The 24,140-nt window shown below is 45.6% G+C and overlaps 1 protein-coding gene across 1 annotated transcript in view; it reads left to right on the forward strand.

The window, feature by feature from the left end:
• Window positions 1-431: 431 nt before the first annotated feature.
• LOC144682319 (large neutral amino acids transporter small subunit 2-like) overlaps window positions 432-24,140 on the forward strand; it is a 48,461-nt gene continuing 24,752 nt past the window's right edge. Inside the window, exons 1-5 of the mRNA XM_078544792.1 lie at window positions 432-438; window positions 2,085-2,102; window positions 2,200-2,431; window positions 3,364-3,515; window positions 10,352-10,477. Coding sequence (XP_078400918.1) covers window positions 432-438; window positions 2,085-2,102; window positions 2,200-2,431; window positions 3,364-3,515; window positions 10,352-10,477 — 535 coding nt within the window. The remainder of the gene's footprint in view (window positions 439-2,084; window positions 2,103-2,199; window positions 2,432-3,363; window positions 3,516-10,351; window positions 10,478-24,140) is intronic.

The following is a 24,140-nucleotide window of genomic DNA, read 5'->3' on the forward strand; positions in this document are numbered from 1 at the left end:
GTACACTGACGTGTGCAGAATGGGCAGACCATAACATCTATATCAGGCTCAGCTAATGGCCTCTTCCATTCACTCAACTCCACATACATTCAACTACACGCGGCCCCACCACCACCCTATCCCTCACACTCAGGTTGTTTAAAAGACAAGTTGCCAAGTTCCAGGTGAGGTACTTTTGACTTACTTATGCTCTTGCAGTTTGTGGAAATATCGCGTCTGTTATTGTGAGTTTATTTTGGGATTCATCGGCTTCTTACTCTACAAGAGATCTTACTGGAGGCAATGGTCTTTTGTTCAAAAATATTTCTTTACATGTTAACTATTCTCAAAAGTTAAAAAAGACCAAGACATAGCTGCAGCTACTGTCTGAGATGCTTCACATACATCTCCTCTCGCTGAGTGATGTCACTGTGACATAGCTCCCTCAGCACATGCTCAGTAACTATCAGCAGAGTTCACCCTTTACTCTACATAGAGGCAGAGTCATAGTCATAGAGGTCTACAGCACAGAAAAAGGCCCTTCGGCCCATCGAGCCTGCAGCGGTCAACAAGTACCTAACTATTCTAATCCCATTTTCCAGCACTGGGCCCATAGCCTTGTATGCCATGGCATCGCAAGTGCACATCCAAATACTTCTTAAATGTTATGACGGTTTCTGCCTCTACCACCCTTTCAGGCAGTGAGTTCCAGATTCCCACCACCCTCTGGGTGAAAAAATTCTTCCTCACATCCCCTCTAAACCTCCTGCCCCTTACCTTAAATCTATGCCCCCTGGTTATTGATCCCTCCACCAAGAGGAAAAGTTCCTTCCTGTCTACCCTATCTATGCCCCTCATAATTTTATACACCTCACTCATGTCCCCCCTCAAACTCCTCTGCTCCAGGGAAAATAATCCCAGTCTATCCAATCTCTCCTCATAACTAAAACTCTCCAGCCCAGGCAACATCCTGGTAAATCTCCTCTGCACTCTCTCTAGTGCAATCACATCCTTCCTATAATGCGGATTCCAGAACTGCATGCAATACTCTAGCTGTGACCTAACCAGCATTTTATACAGTTCCAGCATAACCTCCCTGCTCTTATATTCTATGCCTTGGCTAATAATGGCAAGTATCCCATATGCCTTCTTAACCACTTTATCTACCTGTCCCGCTACCTTAAGGGACCGGTGGACATTCACACCCAAGGTCCCTCTGATCCTCGGTACTTCCCAGGGTCCTACCATTTATCATGTATTCCCGTGCCTTGTTTATCCTGCCCAAGTGTATCACCTCACACTTATCCGGATTAAATTCCATTTGCAACTGATCGGCCCATCTGACCAGCCCGTCTATAACCTTCTGTAATCTAAGGCTATCCTCCTCACTATTTACCACCCCACCAATTTTTGTGTCATCCGCGAACTTACTGATCAACCCTCCGACATTCAAGTCTAAATCGTTTATATATACCACAAACAGCAAGGGACCCAACACCGATCCCTGTGGAACCCCACTGGACACAGGCATCCAGTCACAAAAAACATCCCTCGACCATCACCCTCTGCTTCCTGCCACTCAGCCAATTCTGGATCCAATTTGCCAAATTGCCTTGGATTCCATGGGCTCTAACCTCCCTTATCAGTCTCCCATGCGGGACCTTATCAAAAGCCTTGCTGAAGTCCAAGTAGACTACGTCAAATGCATGGAAGATCATCTCAAATTACAACGGTGGGGGATCAAAGGAATATTTTCACACTGAAGATTATTAGCATTGGGAATGATTTACTGTGGGGGGGGGTCTATCGAGACAGAATTCCCCATTGGGAATGATTTACTGTGGGGGGGCTATCGAGCCAGAATTCCCCATTGGGAATGATTTACTGTGGGTGGGGGGGCTAGCGAGCCGGAATTCCCCATTGGGAATGATTTACTGTGGGTGGGGGGGCTATCGAGCCGGAATTCCCCATTGGGAATGATTTACTGTGGGGGGGGGGGGCTATCGAGCCAGAATTCCCCATTGGGAATGATTTACTGTGGGGGGTGCTATCGAGCCAGAAACTGAAAGATTATTTAACTGGGAATTGGATAAGGATTTGAAAAGGAGAGAGAGAAATTGGATGAAAGGAGGAAACTCCAACTGAAAAGCTAGTGCCAACAGGAAGGGCCAAATGGCCTGATGTAGCTTTGTGTGAATGTTTGAGAATGGTAACACCTTGTGTTGTCAACTTGTGTCATTTTCACAGGTAATATCATCGGTTCTGGGATCTTCATCTCCCCTAAAGGGGTCCTGGAACATGCAGGTTCTGTGGGACTGGCTCTCATTATCTGGATGCTCGCTGGCTTCATCACCGTTATCGGCTCCCTGTGTTACGCCGAGCTCGGAGTGACAATCCCCAAATCAGGAGGGGACTACGCCTATGTCAAGAGCGTGTTTGGAGGATTACCAGGGTATTTACAATTACCAGGATATTTCGGGATTGCCGGGGTAATTAGGGAGTGCGGTATTCGGAGGGTCACAGGGTATTCTCACCATTGAGTTAGGATGTGGTTCCAAGTGAATATTCTTTATCTTTGAGGCTGGACAGTAAATGTTGGCAGGCTTAACAACTGCACTGTGATCACAGTGGCATCTGCGCACACAGAGCACAGAGTATTGGATAATGATCTGGAGTAGGAACAGTACCTGAGTATTTTCCTTAGCCCACCCCCCTGTCCCCTTCCCCTCAGCCAGGGGTGCTGAGAACAACGATAATGTGCCTGCCACCATCTCAGCTAACAGTATGGATGAGAGATCAAACCCATCAGCTGTGACTGGACAGGGCAGAGCAACACTCACCATCACTCGGCCATTAGGTAGACAATGATTTCTCAGTTTCATTCTCCCCCATTCCCCTGCTCTGGTCTACATTCAGCCTGCTCCATGATAGTCTGCAAGGATGTGAGAGTCACACTCACACACAATCTGATTTTCCCTCCTACACCCTCCTTGGCTTTTCCACCCCCACCCCTTGTGAAGAGGATGGAGAGAGACCTGCCAACACTCTCACCGCCTCCTCCAGCCCAAACCCACGACACAGTTGGGGTTGCCAACATTCCAGGATTACCTGGAGTGCAGAGGAATTGAAAACTAATCACAGGGACATTGAGCAATTCCCGAAAAACACTCCCAGAGGCAATAAAATCTTTTTTTTTTTAATTTTTAAACACTTTTGCTTATTAGATATAAAAATATTGATGGGATGTGGTGAAATCTCCAGCAGCTGATTCAACCAGAGTTAGCAACCCTAGTTCCGCAGGTATTAGTGTTTCATGGGGACTGTGACATGTTTCTGTTGTTGCAATGTGCCTGGCATTGATAAAACGTCTCCTGTTTTCCGCAGATTCCTGGTGCTGTGGAGTGCCCTGATGGTCATATATCCCACCACCCAAGCTGTGATGGCTTTGACATTCTCCAGTTATGTTCTGCAACCTGTCTTTCCTGCTTGTGTGCCTCCTTATATCGCCTCGAGACTCCTGGCTGCAGTCTGCCTCTGTGAGTATGGAGTTATGACAGGGTAGACATTAAACATGCTTGTTGCCTTGAGAGAGCAGGAACATAATCTGCCTGCCCCATTCCAGTTCACTATCTTAGAATATATTAGAAAGGACGTGATAAGTGGACATTTAGAAAATAATGGTAGGACTGGGCAGTCAACATGATTTATGAAAAGAAAATCGTGTTTGACAAATTTGTTGGAGTTTAAATCCCGACTCTCTGTCATCTGTGTGTTAACCAATCCTCAGTCCATGCTAATATATTGCCCCAATACCATGAGCTCCTATCTTGTGAAATAACCTTTTATGTGACACCCTATCGAATGCCTTCTGGAAACCCAAATACACCACATCTACCAGTTCCCCTTTATCAACTCTGCTTGTTCTATCCTCAAAGAACTGGATATAACTTGAAATTTGTCAAACATGATTTCCCTTTCACAAAACCATGTTGACTCTGTTTGATTGCATTAACTTTTTCTAAATGTGTTGCTATTTCTTCCTTAATAATGGACTCTAGCATTTCCCCAATGACAGATGTTCGACTGACTGGCCTATAGTTTCCTGCTTTTTGTCTCCCTCCCTTCTTGAACGGGACGTCACATTAGCGGTTTTCCAATCCATTGGGACCTTCCCGCAATCCAGTGAGCTCTGGAATATTTCCACCAATGCCTCCACTATCTCTGCAGCCACTTCCTTTGAAACCCTTGGATGCAGGTCATCAGGTCCTGGCAGCTTGTCTGCCTTTAGCCCCATTAGTTTGTCAAATATTTTATCCCTCGTGATAGAGACTGTTACAAGATCTTTCCTCCCATTAGCTCCTTGCTTATTTGATATCTTTGGGATGTTTATAGTGTCCTCCACCATGAAGACAGATGCAAAATATTGGTTTAAATTATCTGCCATTTCCCTGTTCCCCGTTATCAATTCTCCAGTCGCATCCTCCAAGGGTCCCACGCTCACTTTAGCCCCTCTCTCTTTTTATATACCAGTAGAAGCTCTTGCTGTTTGTTTTTATATTTCTTGCCAATTTACTTTCATAATCAATTTTCTCCCTTTTTATTAGTTTTTTAGTCATCCGCTGCTGGTTCCTAAAAAATTCCCAATCCTCTGGCCTACCACTAGTTTTTGCTGCTTTGCAGTTTTTGATTAGATACTGTCCTTGACCTCCTTTGTTAACCACAGGTTAACGTTTTGACCGGGATAAATTTTTGCTGAGCGTTATGAAATATCTGCTTAAATGTCTGCCACTGCTCATCCACTGACCTTCCCCTTAGTCTATTTTCCCAGCCCGCTTTAGACAAGTCTTTCTTCATACCCCTGTAATTGCTTTTATTTAAGTTGAGGACACTGGTTTGAGGCCCGAGTTGATCGCCCTCAAACTGAATTTGAAATTCCACCATGTTATGATCGCTACCCCCTAGAGGATCCTTAACTACGACATCTCTTATTGTCCCACCTCATTACATGTTACTGGACCTAAAATAGCTTGTTCCCGGGTAGTTTCTGCAAAGTATTATTCTAAGAAACAATCCCTGATGCACCCAACAAATTCATCTTCCATGTTACCCCTGCCAGTCTGATTTGTCCAGTCGATACGCAGATTAAAATCATCCATGACAATTGTAATGCCCTTCTTACACGCTGCCATTACTTCCTGATTTATACTTTGTCCTACAGTGAGGCAACTCTTCGGGAGCCTATAGATGACTCCCACCTGTGACTTCTTCCCCTTGCTATTCCTTATTTCCACCCAAACTGATTTCACATCACGATCTATTGCACCTATACTCACCACCTCACTGATACCTTCCTTTATTAACAAAGCTACCCCACCTCCTTTTCCTTTTTGCCTATTTTCCTGGAACTTTGATACCCTTAAATATTGAGTTCGCAGTCTTGGTCACCCTGCAACCTCGTCTCTGTAATAGCTATCAAGTCATATTCATTTATATATATTTGTGCTGTTAACTCATCTGTCTTGTTACAAGTGCTGCTTGCATTCAGATAAAGAGCCTTAAGCTTTGACTTGTTACCATTATTGCTCATTCTGATTCTGATTTCTGCTGCACTCTCCTGCTTATATTTTCTGCCCCACCTGTCACACTGGTTATCGTTTGCCTCTTCACCACCCTGCACCTCTGCTCTCTCGTTTCTTTTTGATTTTTTAAACTTCCCATCCATTGAACGCCGACCACCCCCCCCCAACTAATTAGTTTAAAGTCCTATCTACAGCCCTAGTTATACGATTGCCAGGGCACTGGTCCCAGCACAGTTCAAATGAAGCCCGTCCCAGGGGATGGGGAGAGAGGGACCAGGGGAGAGAGTGGCCACAGGAGAGATTGACCAGGGGAAAGTGTGACCAGAGAGACAGTGCCCTGACAGAGAGTGACTGCAGAAAGGGTGACTGAGGAGTGAGTAACCAGAGGACAGAGTGACTAGGGGAGAGAGTGAGCACAGGAGACAGTGACCAAGGGAAAGAGTGACAGGGGAGTGAGCTACCCAGGGAGAGAGTGACTGGAGAGAGTGCCCAGGGGAGAAAGCAACCAGAGAGGGAGTGACCAAGGGAGAGTTTAACCAAGGGAGAGAGTCATCAGGGAGAAAGTGACCAGGCAATAGAGTGACTGGGGTGAGAGTCACCAGGGGAGGAAGTCAGCAGGGGACGGAGTGACCAGGGGGAGAGGTGTACCGGGGGAGAGAGTGACCAGGGGTGAGAGTGACTACAGAGAAAGTAATGGGAGAGACAGTGACTGGGGTGAGTGACTGCGGTATGAGTGACCAGCAGACTGAGTGACCAGAGAGAGAGTTAATGAGGAGTGAGTGACCAGCAGAGAGTGTGACTGGAGGGGAGAGCAACAAGCAGAGAGTGTGATCGGAGAGAGATTGACCCAAGAAGAGACTGACCAGGGAGAGAGTGATAAGGGGAGAGAGTGATAAGAAGAGAGAGTGCAGAGAGAGTGATTCAGGGAGAGACTGACCCAGGGAGAAAGTGACCAGGGGATTGAGTGACCAGGAAAAAGAGTGACCAGGGGAGAGAGTTACCAGACAGAGTGACCCAGGGAGATAATGACCGGGGAGAGAGTGAACAAGGAGATAGTGACCAGGGGAGACAGCCATCAGTATGAGAGTGACCGGGGAGAGAATATTCAGGGGAAGGATCGCCAGAGAGACATGGAGACTAGGAACAGAGTGACCAGGGGAGAGAGCGACCAGGAGAAAGAGTAATTGCGGAGAGAGTGGCCAGAGAGAGTGACCATGGATAGAGTGACCAGGGGAGTGAGTGACCAAGGGAGAAAGAGTGACCAGGGGACAGAGTGACCAGGGAGAGAGTGACTGGGGGAGAGGGTGAGCGGAGGGGAGAGGGATCAGGGGAGAGATAGTGACCAGTGGAGAGAATGACTGGGGAGAGAGTGACTGGGGGAGAGAGTGAGCGGAGGGGAGAGGGATCAGGGGAGAGATAGTGACCAGTGGAAAAAGTGACTAGAGGGCAGATTGACTGGAGAGAGAGCGACCAAAGAGTAACTGGGGGAGAGAATGACTACGTAGAAAGTGACTGGAGAATGAGTGACCACGGAGTGAGTGACCGGAGAGAGAGTTACTGAGGATTGAGTGACAAGGGAGAAAGTGACTGGAGAGAGTGACAAGGTAAGGGAGTGTGAAGAGAGAGACCCAGGGAGAGACTCCAGGGAAAAGCGTGACCAGGGAGTGACCCGGGGAGATAGTGACCGGGGAGACAGTGAGCAAGGGGACAGTGACCAAGGGAGACAGCCACCAGAACGAGATTGACCGGGGAGAGAGTGACCAGGGAAGGATCACCAGAGAGAGAGTGGCCAGGGGAGGGAATGATCAGGGGAGGGAGTGAGCAGGGAAGAGAGTGACCAGAGGAGAGAGTGACCAGGGAGATAGTGATCAAGGTGGAGGGCGACCAGGGGAGAGGGTAGCCAGGAGGACAGAGTGACTGGGGAGAAGAGAGTAACTTGGGGGGAGGGAACGACCAGGGAGAGAATGACCAGAGACAGAGTGACCGGGGAGATAGTGACCATGGGAGAGAGTGACCGGGGAAAGAGTGATTGGGGATAAAGCGACCCAGGGAGAGAGTGACAAGGAAAGAGAGTGACAAGAAGAGATAGTGATTGGACAGGGAGTGACTCCCAGGACAGGTACAGCATGTGGTTAGATACAGAGTAAAGCTCCCTCTACTCTGTCCCCATCAAACACTCCCAGGACAGGTACAGCACGGGGTTAGATACAGAGTAAAGCTCCCTCTACACTGTCCCCATCAAACACTCCCAGGACAGGTACAGCACGGGGTTAGATACAAAGTAAAGCTCCCTCTACACTGTTCCCATCAAACACTCCCAGGACAGGTACAGCACGGGGTTAGATACAGAGTAAAGCTCCCTCTACACTGTCCCCATCAAACACTCCCAGGACAGGTACAGCACAGGGTTAGATACAGAGTAAAGCTCCCTCTACACCGTCCCCCATCAAACACTCCCAGGATAGGTACAGCATGGGGTTAGATACAGAGTAAAGCTCCCTCTACACTGTCCCCATCAAACACTCCCAGGACAGGTACAGCACGGGGTTAGATACAGAGTAAAGCTCCCTCTACACTGTCCCCATCAAACACTCCCAGGACAGGTACAGCACAGGGTTAGATACAGAGTAAAGCTCCCTCTACACCGTCCCCCATCAAACACTCCCAGGATAGGTACAGCATGGGGTTAGATACAGAGTAAAGCTCCCTCTACACTGTCCCCATCAAACGCTCCCAGGACAGGTACAGCACGGGGTTAGATACAGAGTAAAGTTCCCTCTACACTGTCCCCATCAAACACTCCCAGGACAGGTACAGCACAGGGTTAGATACAGAGTAAAGCTCCCTCTACACCGTCCCCCATCAAACACTCCCAGGATAGGTACAGCATGGGGTTAGATACAGAGTAAAGCTCCCTCTACACTGTCCCCATCAAACGCTCCCAGGACAGGTACAGCACAGGGTTAGATACAGAGTAAAGCTCCCTCTACACTGTCCCCATCAAACACTCCCAGGACAGGTACAGCACGGGGTTAGATACAGAGTAAAGCTCCCTCTACACTGTCCCCATCAAACACTCCCATGACAGGTACAGCATGGGGTTAGATACAGAGTAAAGCTCCCTCTACGCCATCCCCATCAAACACTCCCAGGACAGGTACAGCACGGGGTTAGATACAGAGTAAAGCTCCCTCTACACTGTCCCCATCAAACACTCCCAGGGCAGGTACAGAACGGGGTTAGATACAGAGTAAAGTTCCCTCTACACTGTCCCCATCAAACACTCCCAGGACAGGTACAGCACAGGGTTAGATACAGAGTAAAGCTCCCTCTACACCGTCCCCCATCAAACACTCCCAGGATAGGTACAGCATGGGGTTAGATACAGAGTAAAGCTCCCTCTACACTGTCCCCATCAAACGCTCCCAGGACAGGTACAGCACAGGGTTAGATACAGAGTAAAGCTCCCTCTACACTGTCCCCATCAAACACTCCCAGGACAGGTACAGCACGGGGTTAGATACAGAGTAAAGCTCCCTCTACACTGTCCCCATCAAACACTCCCATGACAGGTACAGCATGGGGTTAGATACAGAGTAAAGCTCCCTCTACGCCATCCCCATCAAACACTCCCAGGACAGGTACAGCACGGTGTTAGATACAGAGTAAAGCTCCCTCTACACTGTCCCCATCAAACACTCCCAGGGCAGGTACAGAACGGGGTTAGATACAGAGTAAATCTCCCTCTACTCTGTCCCCATCAAACGCTCCCAGGACAGGTACAGCACGGGGTTAGATACAGAGTAAAGCTCCCTCTACACTGTCCCCATCAAACACTCCCAGGACAGGTACAGCACAGGGTTAGATACAGAGTAAATCTCCCTCTACTCTGTCCCCATCAAACGCTCCCAGGACAGGTACAGCACGGGGTTAGATACAGAGTAAAGCTCCCTCTACACTGTCCCCATCAAACGCTCCCAGGACAGGTACAGCACGGGGTTAGATACAGAGTAAAGCTCCCTCTACACTGTCCCCATCAAACACTCCCAGGACAGGTACAGCACGGGGTTAGATACAGAGTAAAGCTCCCTCTTCACTTCTTTTTCTTTATTCTTTCATGGGATGTGGGTGTCACTGGCAAGACCAGCATTTGTTGCCCATCCCTAATTGCCCTTGAACTGTGTGGCTTGCTCGGCCATTTCAGAGAGCAGTTAAGAGTCAACCACATTGCTGTGGGTCTGGAGTCACATGTAGGCCAGACCAGGTAAGGACAGCAGATTTCCTTCCCTAAAGGGCATTAGCGAACCAGATGGGTTTTTATGACAATTGATGATAGTTTCATGGTCACCATAACTGAGACTAGATTTGTATTCCAGATTTTATTAATTGAATTTAAATTCCACCAGCTGCTATAGTGGGACTTGAACCCATGTCCCCAGAGCAATAGCCTGGGCCCCTGGATTACTATAATAGAAGCAAAATACCGCGATACTGGAGATCTGAAATAAAAACAGAAAGTGCTGGAATATCTTGGGAGGTACAGCAGCATCAATGGAGAGAGAAACAGGTTTAAAATTTTAAGACCACCATGGCTCTTTTTCCGAACCTCTAGATTACTCATCCAGTGATATTAGCACTATGCCATTGCCTTCCCCCTAACTGTCCATCAAACATTCCCAGGGCAGGTACAGCGCTGGTCCACCTATATCTGAGGTAAACAGGATTGGGCATGAAAATATTTGAATATTCATTGAAGCGTTTTGTCGTCACTCACTGAACTCTCCTTGCCGCAGTGCTGCTGAGCTGGGTCAACTGTTTCAGCGTCCGATGGGTTACCCGGGTGCAGGATCTCTTCACTGCTGGAAAACTCCTGGCCCTTGGACTCATCATCGTCATGGGGTTTGTGCAGATCTGTAAAGGTAAAGGACACATTCCTCACAGAATTAAAGCATCACAAAATTCCCTGCTGTGATATTCTGTTGAGAACTGTCTTGACACAGGCGATTTTACTGCATCCAATCTGCAGCAACTTGTATTTATAGAGTGTCTTTAATGTAATAAAATGTCCTAAAGCGCTTCACAGGAACAATTCCAGATATATGTTAGGCACTGAGCCACATAAGGAGATATCAGGGTGGATGACCAAAAGCTTGGTCAAAGAGGTCGGTTTTGAGGACCGTCTTAAAGCAGAATGTTGTAAGGTGTCTCACTAAGAGGGTGTGGAGGGTTGTGTGTTTGAATATAAACTATTTACTGTTAACACACAACTATATACATATCTCCGAGGTATTGCCCTGTCTAGGTGCTATCTTCATGCCAACTTCTGTCAGACTCTGCACACAGTCCACCACCATGTGAATCTACATCATAATGTGGGCAGTACTGCTTCTCCAATTCCACATTAACCCTTACTAAGCCGAACATCCTTATACTATACCTCCCTCCAAGTCCTTACCCAAATATATTTACAATATAATATTTCCAAGCTACCCCTTCTCCTCTCAAGTCTCTGACTTTACAAATTCAGATGCTCTGGAGGTTTTATGGCTCTTCCAAATCTCGTTCCCTTCCTATTCAGAGGAATGATAGTCTCAGTTGCTTTGGGCTGACTTTGTTGGTTCAGAGTTAAAATTGTAGTTCCTTGTGTTTCAAATACTTAGGTTTCAACATCTGGTTCATTTCTTGCACCGGTTAGTGTCCTTTGATCGGATACCATGGGCTTATCCCATTCCATCCGGAGGAAATGTTCATTCCTGGGATGAAGTGTGGTTTTCTTTCTCCATGGGGTCCATCACGATCTTGCTGGAAGTTGATGTTTCAAAAATGGAACCTTGATTATCAATTGTTTCACAAATATTTGTTCACTCTCTTATTTCCCAATTCTTTTTCAAGCTTATGAATCTTTTCATTCAGCTCAGCAACTACTCTGGTGTGTTCAGTTGTCTTTGTTTGAGAGTTAACTGCGGAATCCTTATAGACATTTAACAGCTTCACCTGGGCATTCAGTCCCTTTTGGAGTTTTTCTTCCCTAGTCACTGACTGCTCCTTAGACTCATTCAATTCACTCATTAGATCCTCAATCTATTTCTTAGAGTTTTCCTTTTCTGCTTTCAAAGTGTAGATTTGCCCTTTCATACTGCAATCTCATCTTTCATGTTCTTCAGATTAGATCGAAGTTCAAGAGTTTCATCGCTCTTTTCACGATGAAGTTTCAACATTTTATCAGTTTTGGCTGTTAATTCCACATTCAGCCAACTATTCTGATCCATCGGAATTCCTTTTCCTGTTCCAGGCATTTTTCACGATTTCTAATGGCGATTTCTGATACTTAAGTTCATCAAGTTCTAATTATTCATCAGAAAACTCACCTTTTATACATGATAGTTGGTTCTCTACACTGAACAGTTTTTCCTCAACAGAGTCTAATTCCTCTGTGCTATCCTATACGCTCACATTTTAAAATGTTACTTCTGCTACTTGTTTCTGAGACTCTTCACACATCTTTGTAAGATCTTCTACTTCTTCTAGTAACTATTCAACAATTTCCTGACATTCTGGGTTCTTAATGTTAATTTCAGCCGTGTCATTTTTAAACAGCTCAATGGTTCTCAGTAAGTTTGAGGCATCCAGTGCTTTTCCTTTGAGTTCTTTGATCTTCAGTGTGGGATTTACATTTTCCAATCTTATTTCCGTCTTTTCTTTCTCCGCCTGCAGCAGAGCTTTGTCCTTGTCCTTCATTTTGGTTTCACTGTTGGCCAGGCCTGTTCTGGCAAAGCCTTAACTTGTTTCAGTTCTGTAATTGTGCTACTCATGGCTTCATTATCCACTCACAGCTTGGAAATCTCTACTGCTTTTCCCATCGATGCCCTCTCTTTTCCATTCAACTGGTTCTTCAGCCTAACAATGTCCATGTTCATCTTCTCTTTCAATTGGATATCACAGAGAATCACAGAATCACACAGTGCAGAAGAGGCCTTTCGGCCCATCGAGTCTGCACCGACACGTGAGAAACACCTGACCTACCTATCTAATCCCATTTACCAGCACTTGGCCCATTGCCTTGAATGTTTTGATGTGCCAAGTGCTCATCCAGGTACTTTTTAAAGGATGTGAAGCAACCCGCCTCCACCCCCGCTGTAAAATGGTACAGAACTCTTTTCCTGACTGTCGAATTGGAGCAAGTTTTCTACTCTGCATTGCTCCAGTACACAAGAATTTTTCATCTTCCTCTTTTCCTCCTGTGATCTTTCACTTTGCTTCACTTACTTCCTCATCACTTTTTTCACGCGCCCATCCTTTTCCTGCATTGCATTAACAAACTTACTTTCCATTTCTCCGTGTATATCTTTGGAAATATAATGTTTTTCCAAGTTTTCTTTCAAATGTCTAACCGTTTTTTTCAGCTCTTCTGTCTCTTTCTTGTACCTCTTGGCTTCCTCCTGGAATATTGAACATTGCTGAGTCTGCTCTGCCGTTCTTCAGTTCTTTCAGGGCAACATTAAATTCATTTTGCTTCTCTTTGTAATTTTCCAGAGGAAAGAACTTTGACCTGAGGAATCTTTTTGAGGTTTTCCTTTCCTTTATGAAGCTCAATTGCTTTGTTTTGAGTTTTCTTGTAATTCAACAGAGTCTTCTCCTCTTTTTTCTGACGTTCCTCCATTCTGCTGTTCAAGGCATTCTTCATTTCTTCATGCTGCTGAAGGGTTATGAACTCCTTTTCCATTTGATCTTGAAGGACAATTAACCATTCTTTCAACTGTTTATTTTCTTGTTGACTTCTTGCCAACTCATGGGATGCTTCCATGCATTGCTCTGTCACTGCTGATGGATCCAACGCAGCTCTTTCTGAAGCGGTATTCAACATCTTTTTTAACTCCTCACGTTTTTCGAGGGCCACATATTGATTCTTCAAAGAATCTTTCAGGACAGTGACTCCTTTGAGTACCTTTTCTGCCTGCTGTTGTGCCTGTCTGTATTTCTGGTTGAGTTGTTCCAACTCAGCTTTGATTCGAACATTCCCTGTGGAATAGCTTCATTTCCTTTTTGAAAGTTTTGTTGCTTTTGAGTTACATCAGATAACTTTCCTTCATTCACAGCCACCTGCTTGCTCCGAACTGCCACCTGCTGTTGTAGTTTGGGTACTGTGTCAGCATTTTCAAAAAGCTCTAGTTTTAAGCCTTTCAGCTGCTTCTCAGCCTCTTCTTTCCTCTGCACTAAACTCTTTGGCTCTCGCACTTCCTTGTGCTGACATGGTGTGTGACCATCTTGTGTTTTGCTTGGGTAACTGTCTCCCTCAGCCTGGGGTCTTCTTGCCTTTTGACTCTGTATAGGGGGTGCTCTAGACATTTTTTAAGGTCTGCGCTCCCCACAACTTGGAGTTTAAAATACTTGTCAAAGGCTTTAATATCTCACCAAATGTGGTTGAGGATTCATCTATACCTTGTCTTATGATTACATTGTTGACAAATACACCAAATCAGTACAAGAATGTATTAATTGTACTTCCTCTGATTTCCTACTTCATCCTGATGTACTCCTGTAATCTAAAAATTTTCGTCTCCATGACACCCAATTTTGTGTCTAGTTTGGCCCTTGCATGAACTCAAATTGGCCTGGTCATTTTAATTTACTATCCAAGGCTGTCTTTCATGACAGGTAAGTACAACTTTAACGTTTTCCCCAAGTTGGCACCACAGTACCTGTTTTTTCCCTCTTCTTGCTGCCTTGTTGGGTTTTCGGTGGGTTCCGGTCGCAATCATGGAAACATTGGAAAAACTTAGCGATTCTCCAGGAACAGACAATATGAGCCAGCTACTTCGCTTTTTTAAGCTTACGGAATGTAATTGAAGGTGATTTTTTGAGCTCTGGCTGCTAGTTTAAGAATTCTTTTATCAATGGAGCTCAGTTGCCACGTGGTATGGCACTGACTCCGGACCCAGCCACAGTGTTCCTCCAGCTGTGCCCATCAAACCGTCGGTCTGCTTGGCCTGATTCGTGCCCAGGTTATTTTTAAAAGGTTAGTTCAGAATTTTTCTTAATTTTCCTCACCCTTTTGTGATCTGGATAGGTCCTTTGAATTTGTGTTTGATCAGGTTTGGCAAAGGGCCTCCATGTGCAAGGGTGGTGTCCTTTTCAGCTGCACAGTGGATCTTCTGACCTTCAGCCTCCATGCCTGTATGGACGCTTTATGAGGTGATCTCAAGCTGTGTCTTCGCTCAGATCAGGCTGCAGTTTCTTTACTGTTTCATGTCTTGGGATTTCAGGGTCCTTCTCCTGCTGCCACCATGTTGTAAGCTTGTTGGTGTCTCACTAAGAGGTCTAGAGGCTTCTGTGGTTGAATATAAACTGATTGTTGTTCACACACAATTATATACATATCTTCAAGGTACAGCCCTGCCTAGGTACCATCTTCATGCTAACTTCTCTCAGACACTCTCTACGCACAGTCTGCCATCATGTGACTCTCTACATCATAATCTGGGTGGTACTGTTACCCTGGTCCCACATTAATCCTTACTAACCTAAACATCCTTATCCTACAGAAGAAAGCGAGGGATAGAGTCAGAGAGGTGTAGGGAGGGACTTCCAGAGCTTGGGGCCCAGGCAACCGAAGACACAGCCACCAGTGGAGGAACGATTAAAATTGGGGATACTTAAGAAGCCGGAATTGGAGGAGTGCAGAGGTCTCAAAGGTTGTGCGGCGGGAGGAGGCTTGGGGCCGAGGGATTTGAAAAGAAGGATGAGAATTTTAAACTCTAAGTGTTTCCGCACTGAGGGTCAATGTAGATCAGCAATGTTGCGGGAAGGTGTGAAATTAGTGAAATGGTTGCAGCAAAACTGGATGAAAGGGGAGCACAAGGCAGGGAGAGGAAGGGAATAGATGTAATATTCCAACATATAGTAAATAGCATACTGGGCTCGGGCATCTGGCTTTATGCAAAAACGTCAAATGATTTTTTAAAAATTTATTTGTTGATGGTCATCGCTGGCTGGGCCGGCATTTATTGCCCATCCCTAATTACCCTTGAGAAGGTGGTGGTGAGCTGCCTTCTTGAACCGCTGCAGTCCATGTGGTGTAGGTACACCCACAGTGCTGTTAGGGAGGGAGTTCCAGGATTTTGACCCAGCGACAGTGAAGGAACGGCGATATATTTCCAAGTCAGGATGGTGAGTGACTTGGAGGGGAACTTACAGGTGGTGGTGTTCCCATCTGTCTGCTGTCCTTGTCCTTCTAGATGGTAGTGGTCGTGGGTTTGGAAGGTGCTGTTGAAGGAGGTTTGGTGAATTCCTGCAGTGCATCTTGTAGCTGGGATACTGCTGCTACTGTGCGTCGGTGGTGGAGGAAGTGGATGCTTAAGGTGGTAAATGGGGTGCCAGTCAAGCGGGGCTGCTTTGTCCTGAATGGTGTTGAACTTCTTGAGTGTCAGTGGAACTGCATTCATCCAGGCAAGGGGGCAGAATTCCATCACACTCCTGACTTGTGCCATCAGTAAGGGGCACATGAGGAGTCAGGCAGCTACATTGGAGTGAGATGGAGACCGAGTGAGGGGTGAATTAGGCTCATGTGGGAATTCAGTGCACGGGAGAAATTATTCAAAGTGAGTAATTAAATTAAGTTAACTAAATAACATAAGTAACAATGCCAGGACAGGTGTTATGTTGCAACTGTGAGATGTGGGAGCTTTTGGTCACCAAGGTAATCCATAACAAACACATCTGCAGGAAGTGTAAGCAGCTTGAGAATTTCCGGATCAGGATTATTGATCTGGAAGCCGAAATGCAGACAGTGCGCAACATAATGGAGGGGGAGAAACACCTGGACACTTTGCTCCAGAAGACAGTCACATCTCTTAGGAGAGGGACATCTGTTTTGGTCAGCAGTGAGAGGTAGGAGGGTGAGACTGTCAGTGAGGCAGGTAATAGGACTGAACAGACAGTAGGGGAGGAGCCTCTGTTGTCAAAGAGGTTTGAGGTGCTCACAACCTGTGTGGATGAAAGTGAAGTCTGCAAGGTGGATGAGCTGGCTGGCCATGGCACTGTGGTACAGGAAGCTGTTCAACCAGGGGGGAGCAAAAAGAAATGTAGTGGTAGTGGGGGATAGTATAGTGAGGGGGATTGACGCTGTTCTCTGTGGCAAAGAGCAAGAGTCCAGGCGGCTATGTTACCTGCCCGGTGCCAGGGTTCGGGATATCTGCTCAGGGCTGGAGAGGAACTTGCAATGGGAGGGAGAGGATCCAGTTATCGTGGTCCAAGTAGGCACCAATGACATAGGCAGGACAACGAAGGAGGTTCTATATAGTCAGTATGAGGAGCCAGGTACCAAACTAAGAAGCAGAACCTCAAAGGTAGTAATCTCTGGATTATTACCTGAGCCACATGCAAATTGGCACAAGACAAATAAGATTAGAGAGATGAATGTGTGGCTCAAAGACTGGTGTGGGAGAAGTGGGTTCCAGTTTGTGGGGCACTGGCACCAGTACTGGGAAAAGTGGGTCTGTACCATCGGGATGGTCTATACCTGATCTGTGCTGGGACCAGGGTACTTGGGAATTGTATAAATAGTGAAACATAGAAACTAGGAGCAGGAATAGGCCATTTGGCCCTTCGAGCCTGCTCCGTCATTCAATATGATCATGGCTGATCCTCTATCTCAACGCCATATTCCTGCTTTCTCTCCATACCCCTTGATGCGCTAATATCCAAAAAATTATCAATTTCTTTCTTGAATATACTCAGTGACCCGGCCTCCACAGCCTCTGTGGTAGAGAATTCCACAGGTTCACCACCCTCTGAGTGAAGAAATTTTTCTTCATCTCCGTCCTAAATGCCCTGCCCCGTATCCTGAGACTGTGGCTCCTGGTTCTAGATTCCCCAACCAGGGGAAACATCCTCCCTGCATCTAGTCTGTCCATCCCTGTTAGAATTTTATACATTTCAATCAGATCCCCTCTCATTCTTCTAAACTCTAGTGAATACAGGCCCAGTCGAACCAATCTCTCCTCATACGACAGTCCTGCCATCCCTGGTATCAGCCTAGTGAACCTTTGCTGCACTCCCTCTATGGCAAGTATATCCATTCTTAGGGAGACCAAAACTGCACACAATACTCCAGGTGTGGTCTCTCCAAGGCCTAGTATAACTGCAGTAAGACATCCCTACTTCTGAACTCAAATCCTCTTACAATAAAGGCCAACATACCATTTGGCCAACATACCATTTACCTTCCTAACTGCTTGCTGCACCTGCCTGTTTACTTTCATTGACTGTTGTACAAGGACACTCAGATCCCTTTGTACATCCACATTTCTCAATATATCACCATTTAAATAATACTCTGCCTTTCTGTTTTTCACATCAAAGCATATAACTTCACATTTATCCATGTTATACTGCATCTGCCATGTGTTTGCCCACACACACAACTTGTCTAAATCGCCCTGAAGCCTCCTTGCATCCTCCTCACCACCCCACACAGTTTTGTGTTGTCAGCAAACTTGGAAATATTGCATATTGTTCCCTCATCCAAGTCATTTATATATATTGTGAATAGCTGGGCCCAAGCACTGATCCCTGTGGTACCCCACTAGTCACCACCTGCCACCCAGAAAAAGACCCATTTATTCCCACTCTCTGTTTCTGGTCTGTCAACCAATTCTCAATCCATGCCAGTATATTACCCCCAGTCCCATGTGCTTTAATTTTGCCCACTAGCCTCTTTTGTGGGATCTTATCAAAAGCCTTCTTGAAATCTAAATACACCACATCCACTGGTTCCCCCTACATCCTCAAAAATCTCCAGTAGATTAGTTGAGCATGATTTCCCTTTCATAAACCCATGCTGACTTTGTCTAATCCCGTCAATGTTTTCCTAGTGTTCTGTTACCATGTCTTTTATAATAGACTCTAGCATTTTCCCCACTACTGATGTTAGGCTAACTGGTCTGTAATTATCTGTTTTTTCTCTTCCTCCTTTTTTAAATAGTGCGGTTATATTTGCCACCCTCCAATCTGTAGGAACTGCTCCAGAGTCTTTAGAATTTTGGAAGATGACCACCAATGCATCCAATATTTCTAGGCCCACTTCCTTTAGTACCCTGGGATGTAGATTATCAGGCCCTGGGGATTTTTCAGCCTTTAACCCTATTAATTTTTCTGGCACCATTTTGTTACTAATACTGATTTTCTTCAATTCCTCCCTCTCACTGGACTCTTGGTTCCATAACATTCCTGGGAAATTATTTGTGTCCTCTTTTGTGAAGACAGAACCAAAATATGTCTTCAATTCTTCTGCCATTTCTTTGTTCCCCATTATAACTTTCCCCGTTTCTGTCTGTAAGGGACCTACATTTGTCTCCAATAATCTTTTTGTCTTCACATATTTATAGAAGCTTTTACAGTCAGTTTTTATGTTCCCTGCAAGTTTACTCTCATACTCCATTTTCCCTTCTTGATCAATCTTTTTGTCCACTTTTGCTGAATTCTAAACTGCTCCCAATCCTCAGTCTTGCTGCTTTTTCTGGCAATTTTATATGTCTCCTCTTTGGATCTAACACTATCCCTAATTTCTTTTGTAATCCATGATTGAGCCACCTTTCCTGTTTATTTTTGCACCAGACAGGAATGAATAATTGTTGTAATTCATGCATACATTCCTTAAATATTAGCCATTAGCCTATCCACCATCAACCCTTTTAAGTATGGTTCCTCAATCCATCATTGCCAACTCGCGCCTCATACACTCGTAGTTCCCTTTATTTAGATTCAGGACCCTAATTTCGGATTCAACTTCTTCACTCTCCATCCTAATGGACAATTCTATCATTTTATGGTCGCTCTTCCCCAAGGGACCCTGCAAAACAAGATTGTTAATTAATCCTTTCTCATTGCACAATACCCAGTCTAGGACAGCCTGCTCTCTACTTGGTTCCTCAACATATTGGTCTAAAAAACCCATCACGTACACACTCCAAGAAATCCTCCTCCACAGTATTATTGCTAGTTTGGTTTGTCTAATCTATATGTAGATTAAAGTCGCCCATAATTACAGTTGTACCCTTACTGCATGCATCTCTAATTTCCCTTCCCTTGCATTTCCATTACTGTTTGGGGGCCTATAGACAACCCCCACCAAAGTTTTCTGTCCCTTGGTGTTTCTTATCTCCACCCAAACAGATTCCACATCATGATTTTCTGAGCCAATATCCTTCCTCACTATTACATTGATTTCCTCCTTTACTAACAGTGCTACCCCACCTCCTTTCCCTATTTGTCCATCCTTCCTAAATATTGAATACCCCTGGATGTTTAGTTCCCATCCTTGGACACCCTGCAGCCATGTGTCCGTAATTGCAACTATATCATAAATATATCTATTTGCACTGTTAATTCATCTACCTTATTGCAAATGCTCCACATATTAAGATACGGTGTCTTTAGACTTGTCTTTTTAACCTTGTTAGTCATCTTAGCTTTATTTTGCACTATGACCCCATTTGTTTCTCGCCCTTGTTTTTTCTCCCTTCCACTTTTGCTTTTACTTTTCTGTCTTTTGTTTCTATCTTTGTTTCTCCTCCTCTGTCTCCCTGCTCAGGTTCCCATCCCCCTGCCATTCTAGCTTAAACCCTCTCTGTCCACACTAGCAAACAACCCCCCCACCCCACCCCCACCCCCCGAGGACATTGGTCCCAGTCCTGCCCAGATGGAAACCGTCCTGTTTGTACTGGACCCACCTCCCCCAGAACTGGTCCCAATGTCCCAGGATTCTGAATCTCCTCTATACCATTTCTTCAGCCACATATTCATCTGATATATCCTGTTATTTCTACTCTCGCTAGCACATGCCACTGGTAGTAATCCTGAGATTACTACCTTTGAGGTCCTACTTTTTAATTTATGCTCTAACTGCCTATATTCAGCTTGTAGGACCTCATCCCTTTTTTTATCCATGTGGATATGTACCACGATCACTGGTTGTTCACCCTCCCCCTTCAGAATGCCCTGCAGCCTCTCCGAGACATCCTTGACCCTGGCACCAGGGAGGCAACATACCATCCTGGACTCTCTTTTGCGGCCGCAGAAACGCCTGTCTGTTCCCCTTACTATTGAATCCCCTATAACTACAGCCCTGCCACTCTTCTTCCTCCCATCTTGTGCAGCAGAGCCACCCGTGGTGCCATGGGCTTGGCTCCTGCTGCTTCCCCCTGAGAAGTCGTCTCCCCCAACAGTATCCAAAACGGTGTATCTGTTAGAGAGGGGGACAGCCACATGGGACTCCTGTACTAACTGCCTTCCACTACTCTGTCTGGTAGTCACCCATTCCCTTTCTGCCTGCTCAGTCTTTACCTGCGGTGTGACCACCTCACTGAACGTGCTGTCCACGATAATCTCAGCATCGCGGATACTCCACAGTGAATCCACCCGCAGCTCCAGCTCTGAAATGCAGTTAGCCAGTAGCTGCAGCTGGACACACTTCCTGCACACATGGTCGCCAGGGACACTGGAAATGTCAATGACTTCCCACATAGCGCAGGAGGAGCATATCATGGGTGCGAGCTCTGCTGCCATGACTTTCCTTTAGATTAAGCTCGTTAGTTATTCCCTTTAAAGAATACTAATTACACTAGGGGCCTCAGTCAACTCCAAGCGCTCACACTACAATCCAAAGTCCTCACTTTATTTTGTTTAAGCTAATGGACTGCAGCAGTTTAATTAGTAGAAAAAGTAGAAGTACTCACCTGACCCTACTTACTAATCAGCTATCTCCCCTGCATCACGTCACTTTTTGAATCGTGACATCTCTTCAACTGCACCACCTGAAAGTCCTGAGGGTACGCCTCTCCTCTCCGGTCTCAGCATCTGTTTTCGCTCCCTTTTATACTGCTGGCCTCTCCTCTCTGGTCTAAAGCTCAACTTCTTCCAACCCTAACAGCAACTTTTAGCTAATTGCTAAATTAAGGAAAGACTAGACTTTAGATAGAATTTAACCCTGAAACACCCTCAGTCACCAATCTCCAGACTGAAGCTCTCTCCTGCAGCCAAACACAGCACTCCAGGTACGGACAAAGGAAGTAGAGAGGGATTTAAACTAGGGCGAGTGAGGGGTCAAGCTTGGGTAGATGAGGTGACGTAGTGGTGTTATCACTGACCTAGTATTGCAGAGACCCAGCGGAATGCTCTGGGTGCAACTCCCACCACAGGGTGGTTTTTCTCATTCTCATTCATTTCTCATTCATTCATGAATGGGATGTGGGTATCACTGGCTTGGCCAGCATTTTATTGCCCATCTCTAATTACTCTTGTTCAGAGGGCATTTTAAGAGCATGCCGTGGGTCTAGAGTCACATGTAGGCCAGCAGATTTCCTTCCCTAAAGGACATTAGTGAACCAGATGGGTTTTTACAACAACCGGCAATGGTTTCATGGCCATCATCAGACTTTTAATTCCAGTTTTTTATTGAATTCAAATTGCCGTGGTGGGATTTGAACCCATGTCCCCAGAGCATTACCCAGGGCCTCTAGAATACCAGTCCAGTGACAATATCACTACGCCACTGCCTCCCCTTGAGAGGCTGAATGGCTTACTTTTGCTCTTATTTCGTATGGTGAATAGGCTTTGGGGAGTCAGGAGGTGAGCTATTCACCACAGGATTCCTAGCCTCTGCCCTGCTCTTGTAGCCACAGTATTTACGGCTAGTCCAGTTCAGTTTCTGGTCAATGGTAACCCCCAGGATGTTGATAGTGGGGGATTCAGTGATGGTAATGCCATTGAATGTCAAGGGGTGATGGTTAGATTCTCTCTTGTTAGAGATGGTCATTGCCTGGCACTTGTGTGGTGCGAATGTTACTTGCCACTTGTCAGTCCAAGCCTGGATATTGTCCAGGTCTTGCTGCATTTGGACATGGACTGCTTCACTATCTGAGGAGTCACAAATGGTGCTGAACATTGTGCAATCATCAGCGAACATCCCCACTTCTGACCTTGTGTTGGAAGGAAGGTCATTGATGAAGCAGCTGAAGATGGTTGGGCCGAGGACACTTCCCTGAGGAACTCCTGCAGTGATGTCCTGGAGCTGAGATGACTGACCTCCAACAGCCACAATCATCTTCCTTTCTGCTAGGTATGACTCCAACCAGCGGAGAGTTTTCCCCCTGATTCCCCTGATTCCCATTGATTCCAGTTTTGCTAGGGCTCCTTGATGCCACACTCAGTCAAATGCTGCCTTGATGTCAAGGGCAGTCACTCTCACCTCACCTCAGGAGTTCAGCTCTTTTATCCATGTTTGAATCAAGGCTGTAATGAGGTCAGGAGCTGAGTGGCCCTGACAGAACTCAAACTGGGCATCAGTCAACAGGTTATTGCTAAGTAAGTGCCACTTTATAGCAGCAACGACACTTTGCTGAGAATCAAGAGTAGACTGATGGGGTGGTAATTGGCTGGGTTGGATTTGTCCTGCTTTTTAAATGATAGCAAGTGCACAACTCCTTTTACATTCTCTCTCCATTTCAATTTCCATTGAAGTTAATAGATATCTAAAAGGGGAGAGGTTTAAAATGGGACTTGCAATCACCATCAACAATCATCCACTGTTACATAAGGGCAGAATTATCCCCAAAGTCTATTACTGGATATAACAGCCTGAGTTTGTGTATGTGTCCTATAAAATCTGTAAGTAAAGAATGCCTGAGTTAAATTGTTCACTAGATCGTTACAGAGTTGATTGTCAGTTTCAAGTTGTCTCTCAGACATACGTACATACGAGATAGGAACAGGAGTAGGCCACTCGGCCCCTCGAGCCTGCTCTGCCATTCAATAAATCTGAATGTAACCTCAATCCCACACTCCTGTCTACCCCAAATAACCTTTCGCTCCCTTGTTAATCAATAATCTATCTAGCTCTGCCTTAAAAATATTCAAAGACTCTGCTTCCACCACCTTTTCAGGAAGAGAGTTCCAAAGACTCTCAGCCCTCAGAGAAAAAAATTCTCCTCATCTCTGTTTTAAATCAGCAAACTCTTATTTTTAAACAGTGACCCCTAGTTCTAGATTCTCCCATAAGAGGAAACATCCTCTCCACATCCACCTTGTCAAGGCCCCTCAGGATCTAAAAGATTTCAATTAAGTCACTTCTTACTCTTCTAAACTGCAGTGGATACAAGCCTAACCTGTCCAACCTTTCCTCATAAGACAACCTGCCCATTCCAGGTATTAGTCTGGTAAACCTTCTCTGAACTGCTTCCAATGCATTTATATCCTTCCTTAAAGAAGGTGACTAATACTGCACACAGTACTCCAGATGTGGTCTCACCCTGTACAACTGAATCATAACCTCCCTACTTTTGTAATCGATTCCCCTCACAATAAATGATAACATTCTATTAGCTTTCCTAATTACTTGCTGAACCTGCATGCTAGCCTTTTGTGATTCATGCACTAGGACACCCAGATCCCTCTGCATCTCAGAGCTCTGCAATCTCTCACCATTTAGATAATAAGCTTCTTTTTTATTCTTCCTGCCAAAATGGACAATTTCACATTTTCCCACATTATACTCTATTTGCCAGATCTTTGCCCACTCACTTAAAC

This window comes from Cetorhinus maximus, chromosome 6 (genome assembly GCF_964194155.1).
Source record: "Cetorhinus maximus chromosome 6, sCetMax3.hap1.1, whole genome shotgun sequence".
Taxonomy (NCBI): domain Eukaryota; kingdom Metazoa; phylum Chordata; class Chondrichthyes; order Lamniformes; family Cetorhinidae; genus Cetorhinus; species Cetorhinus maximus.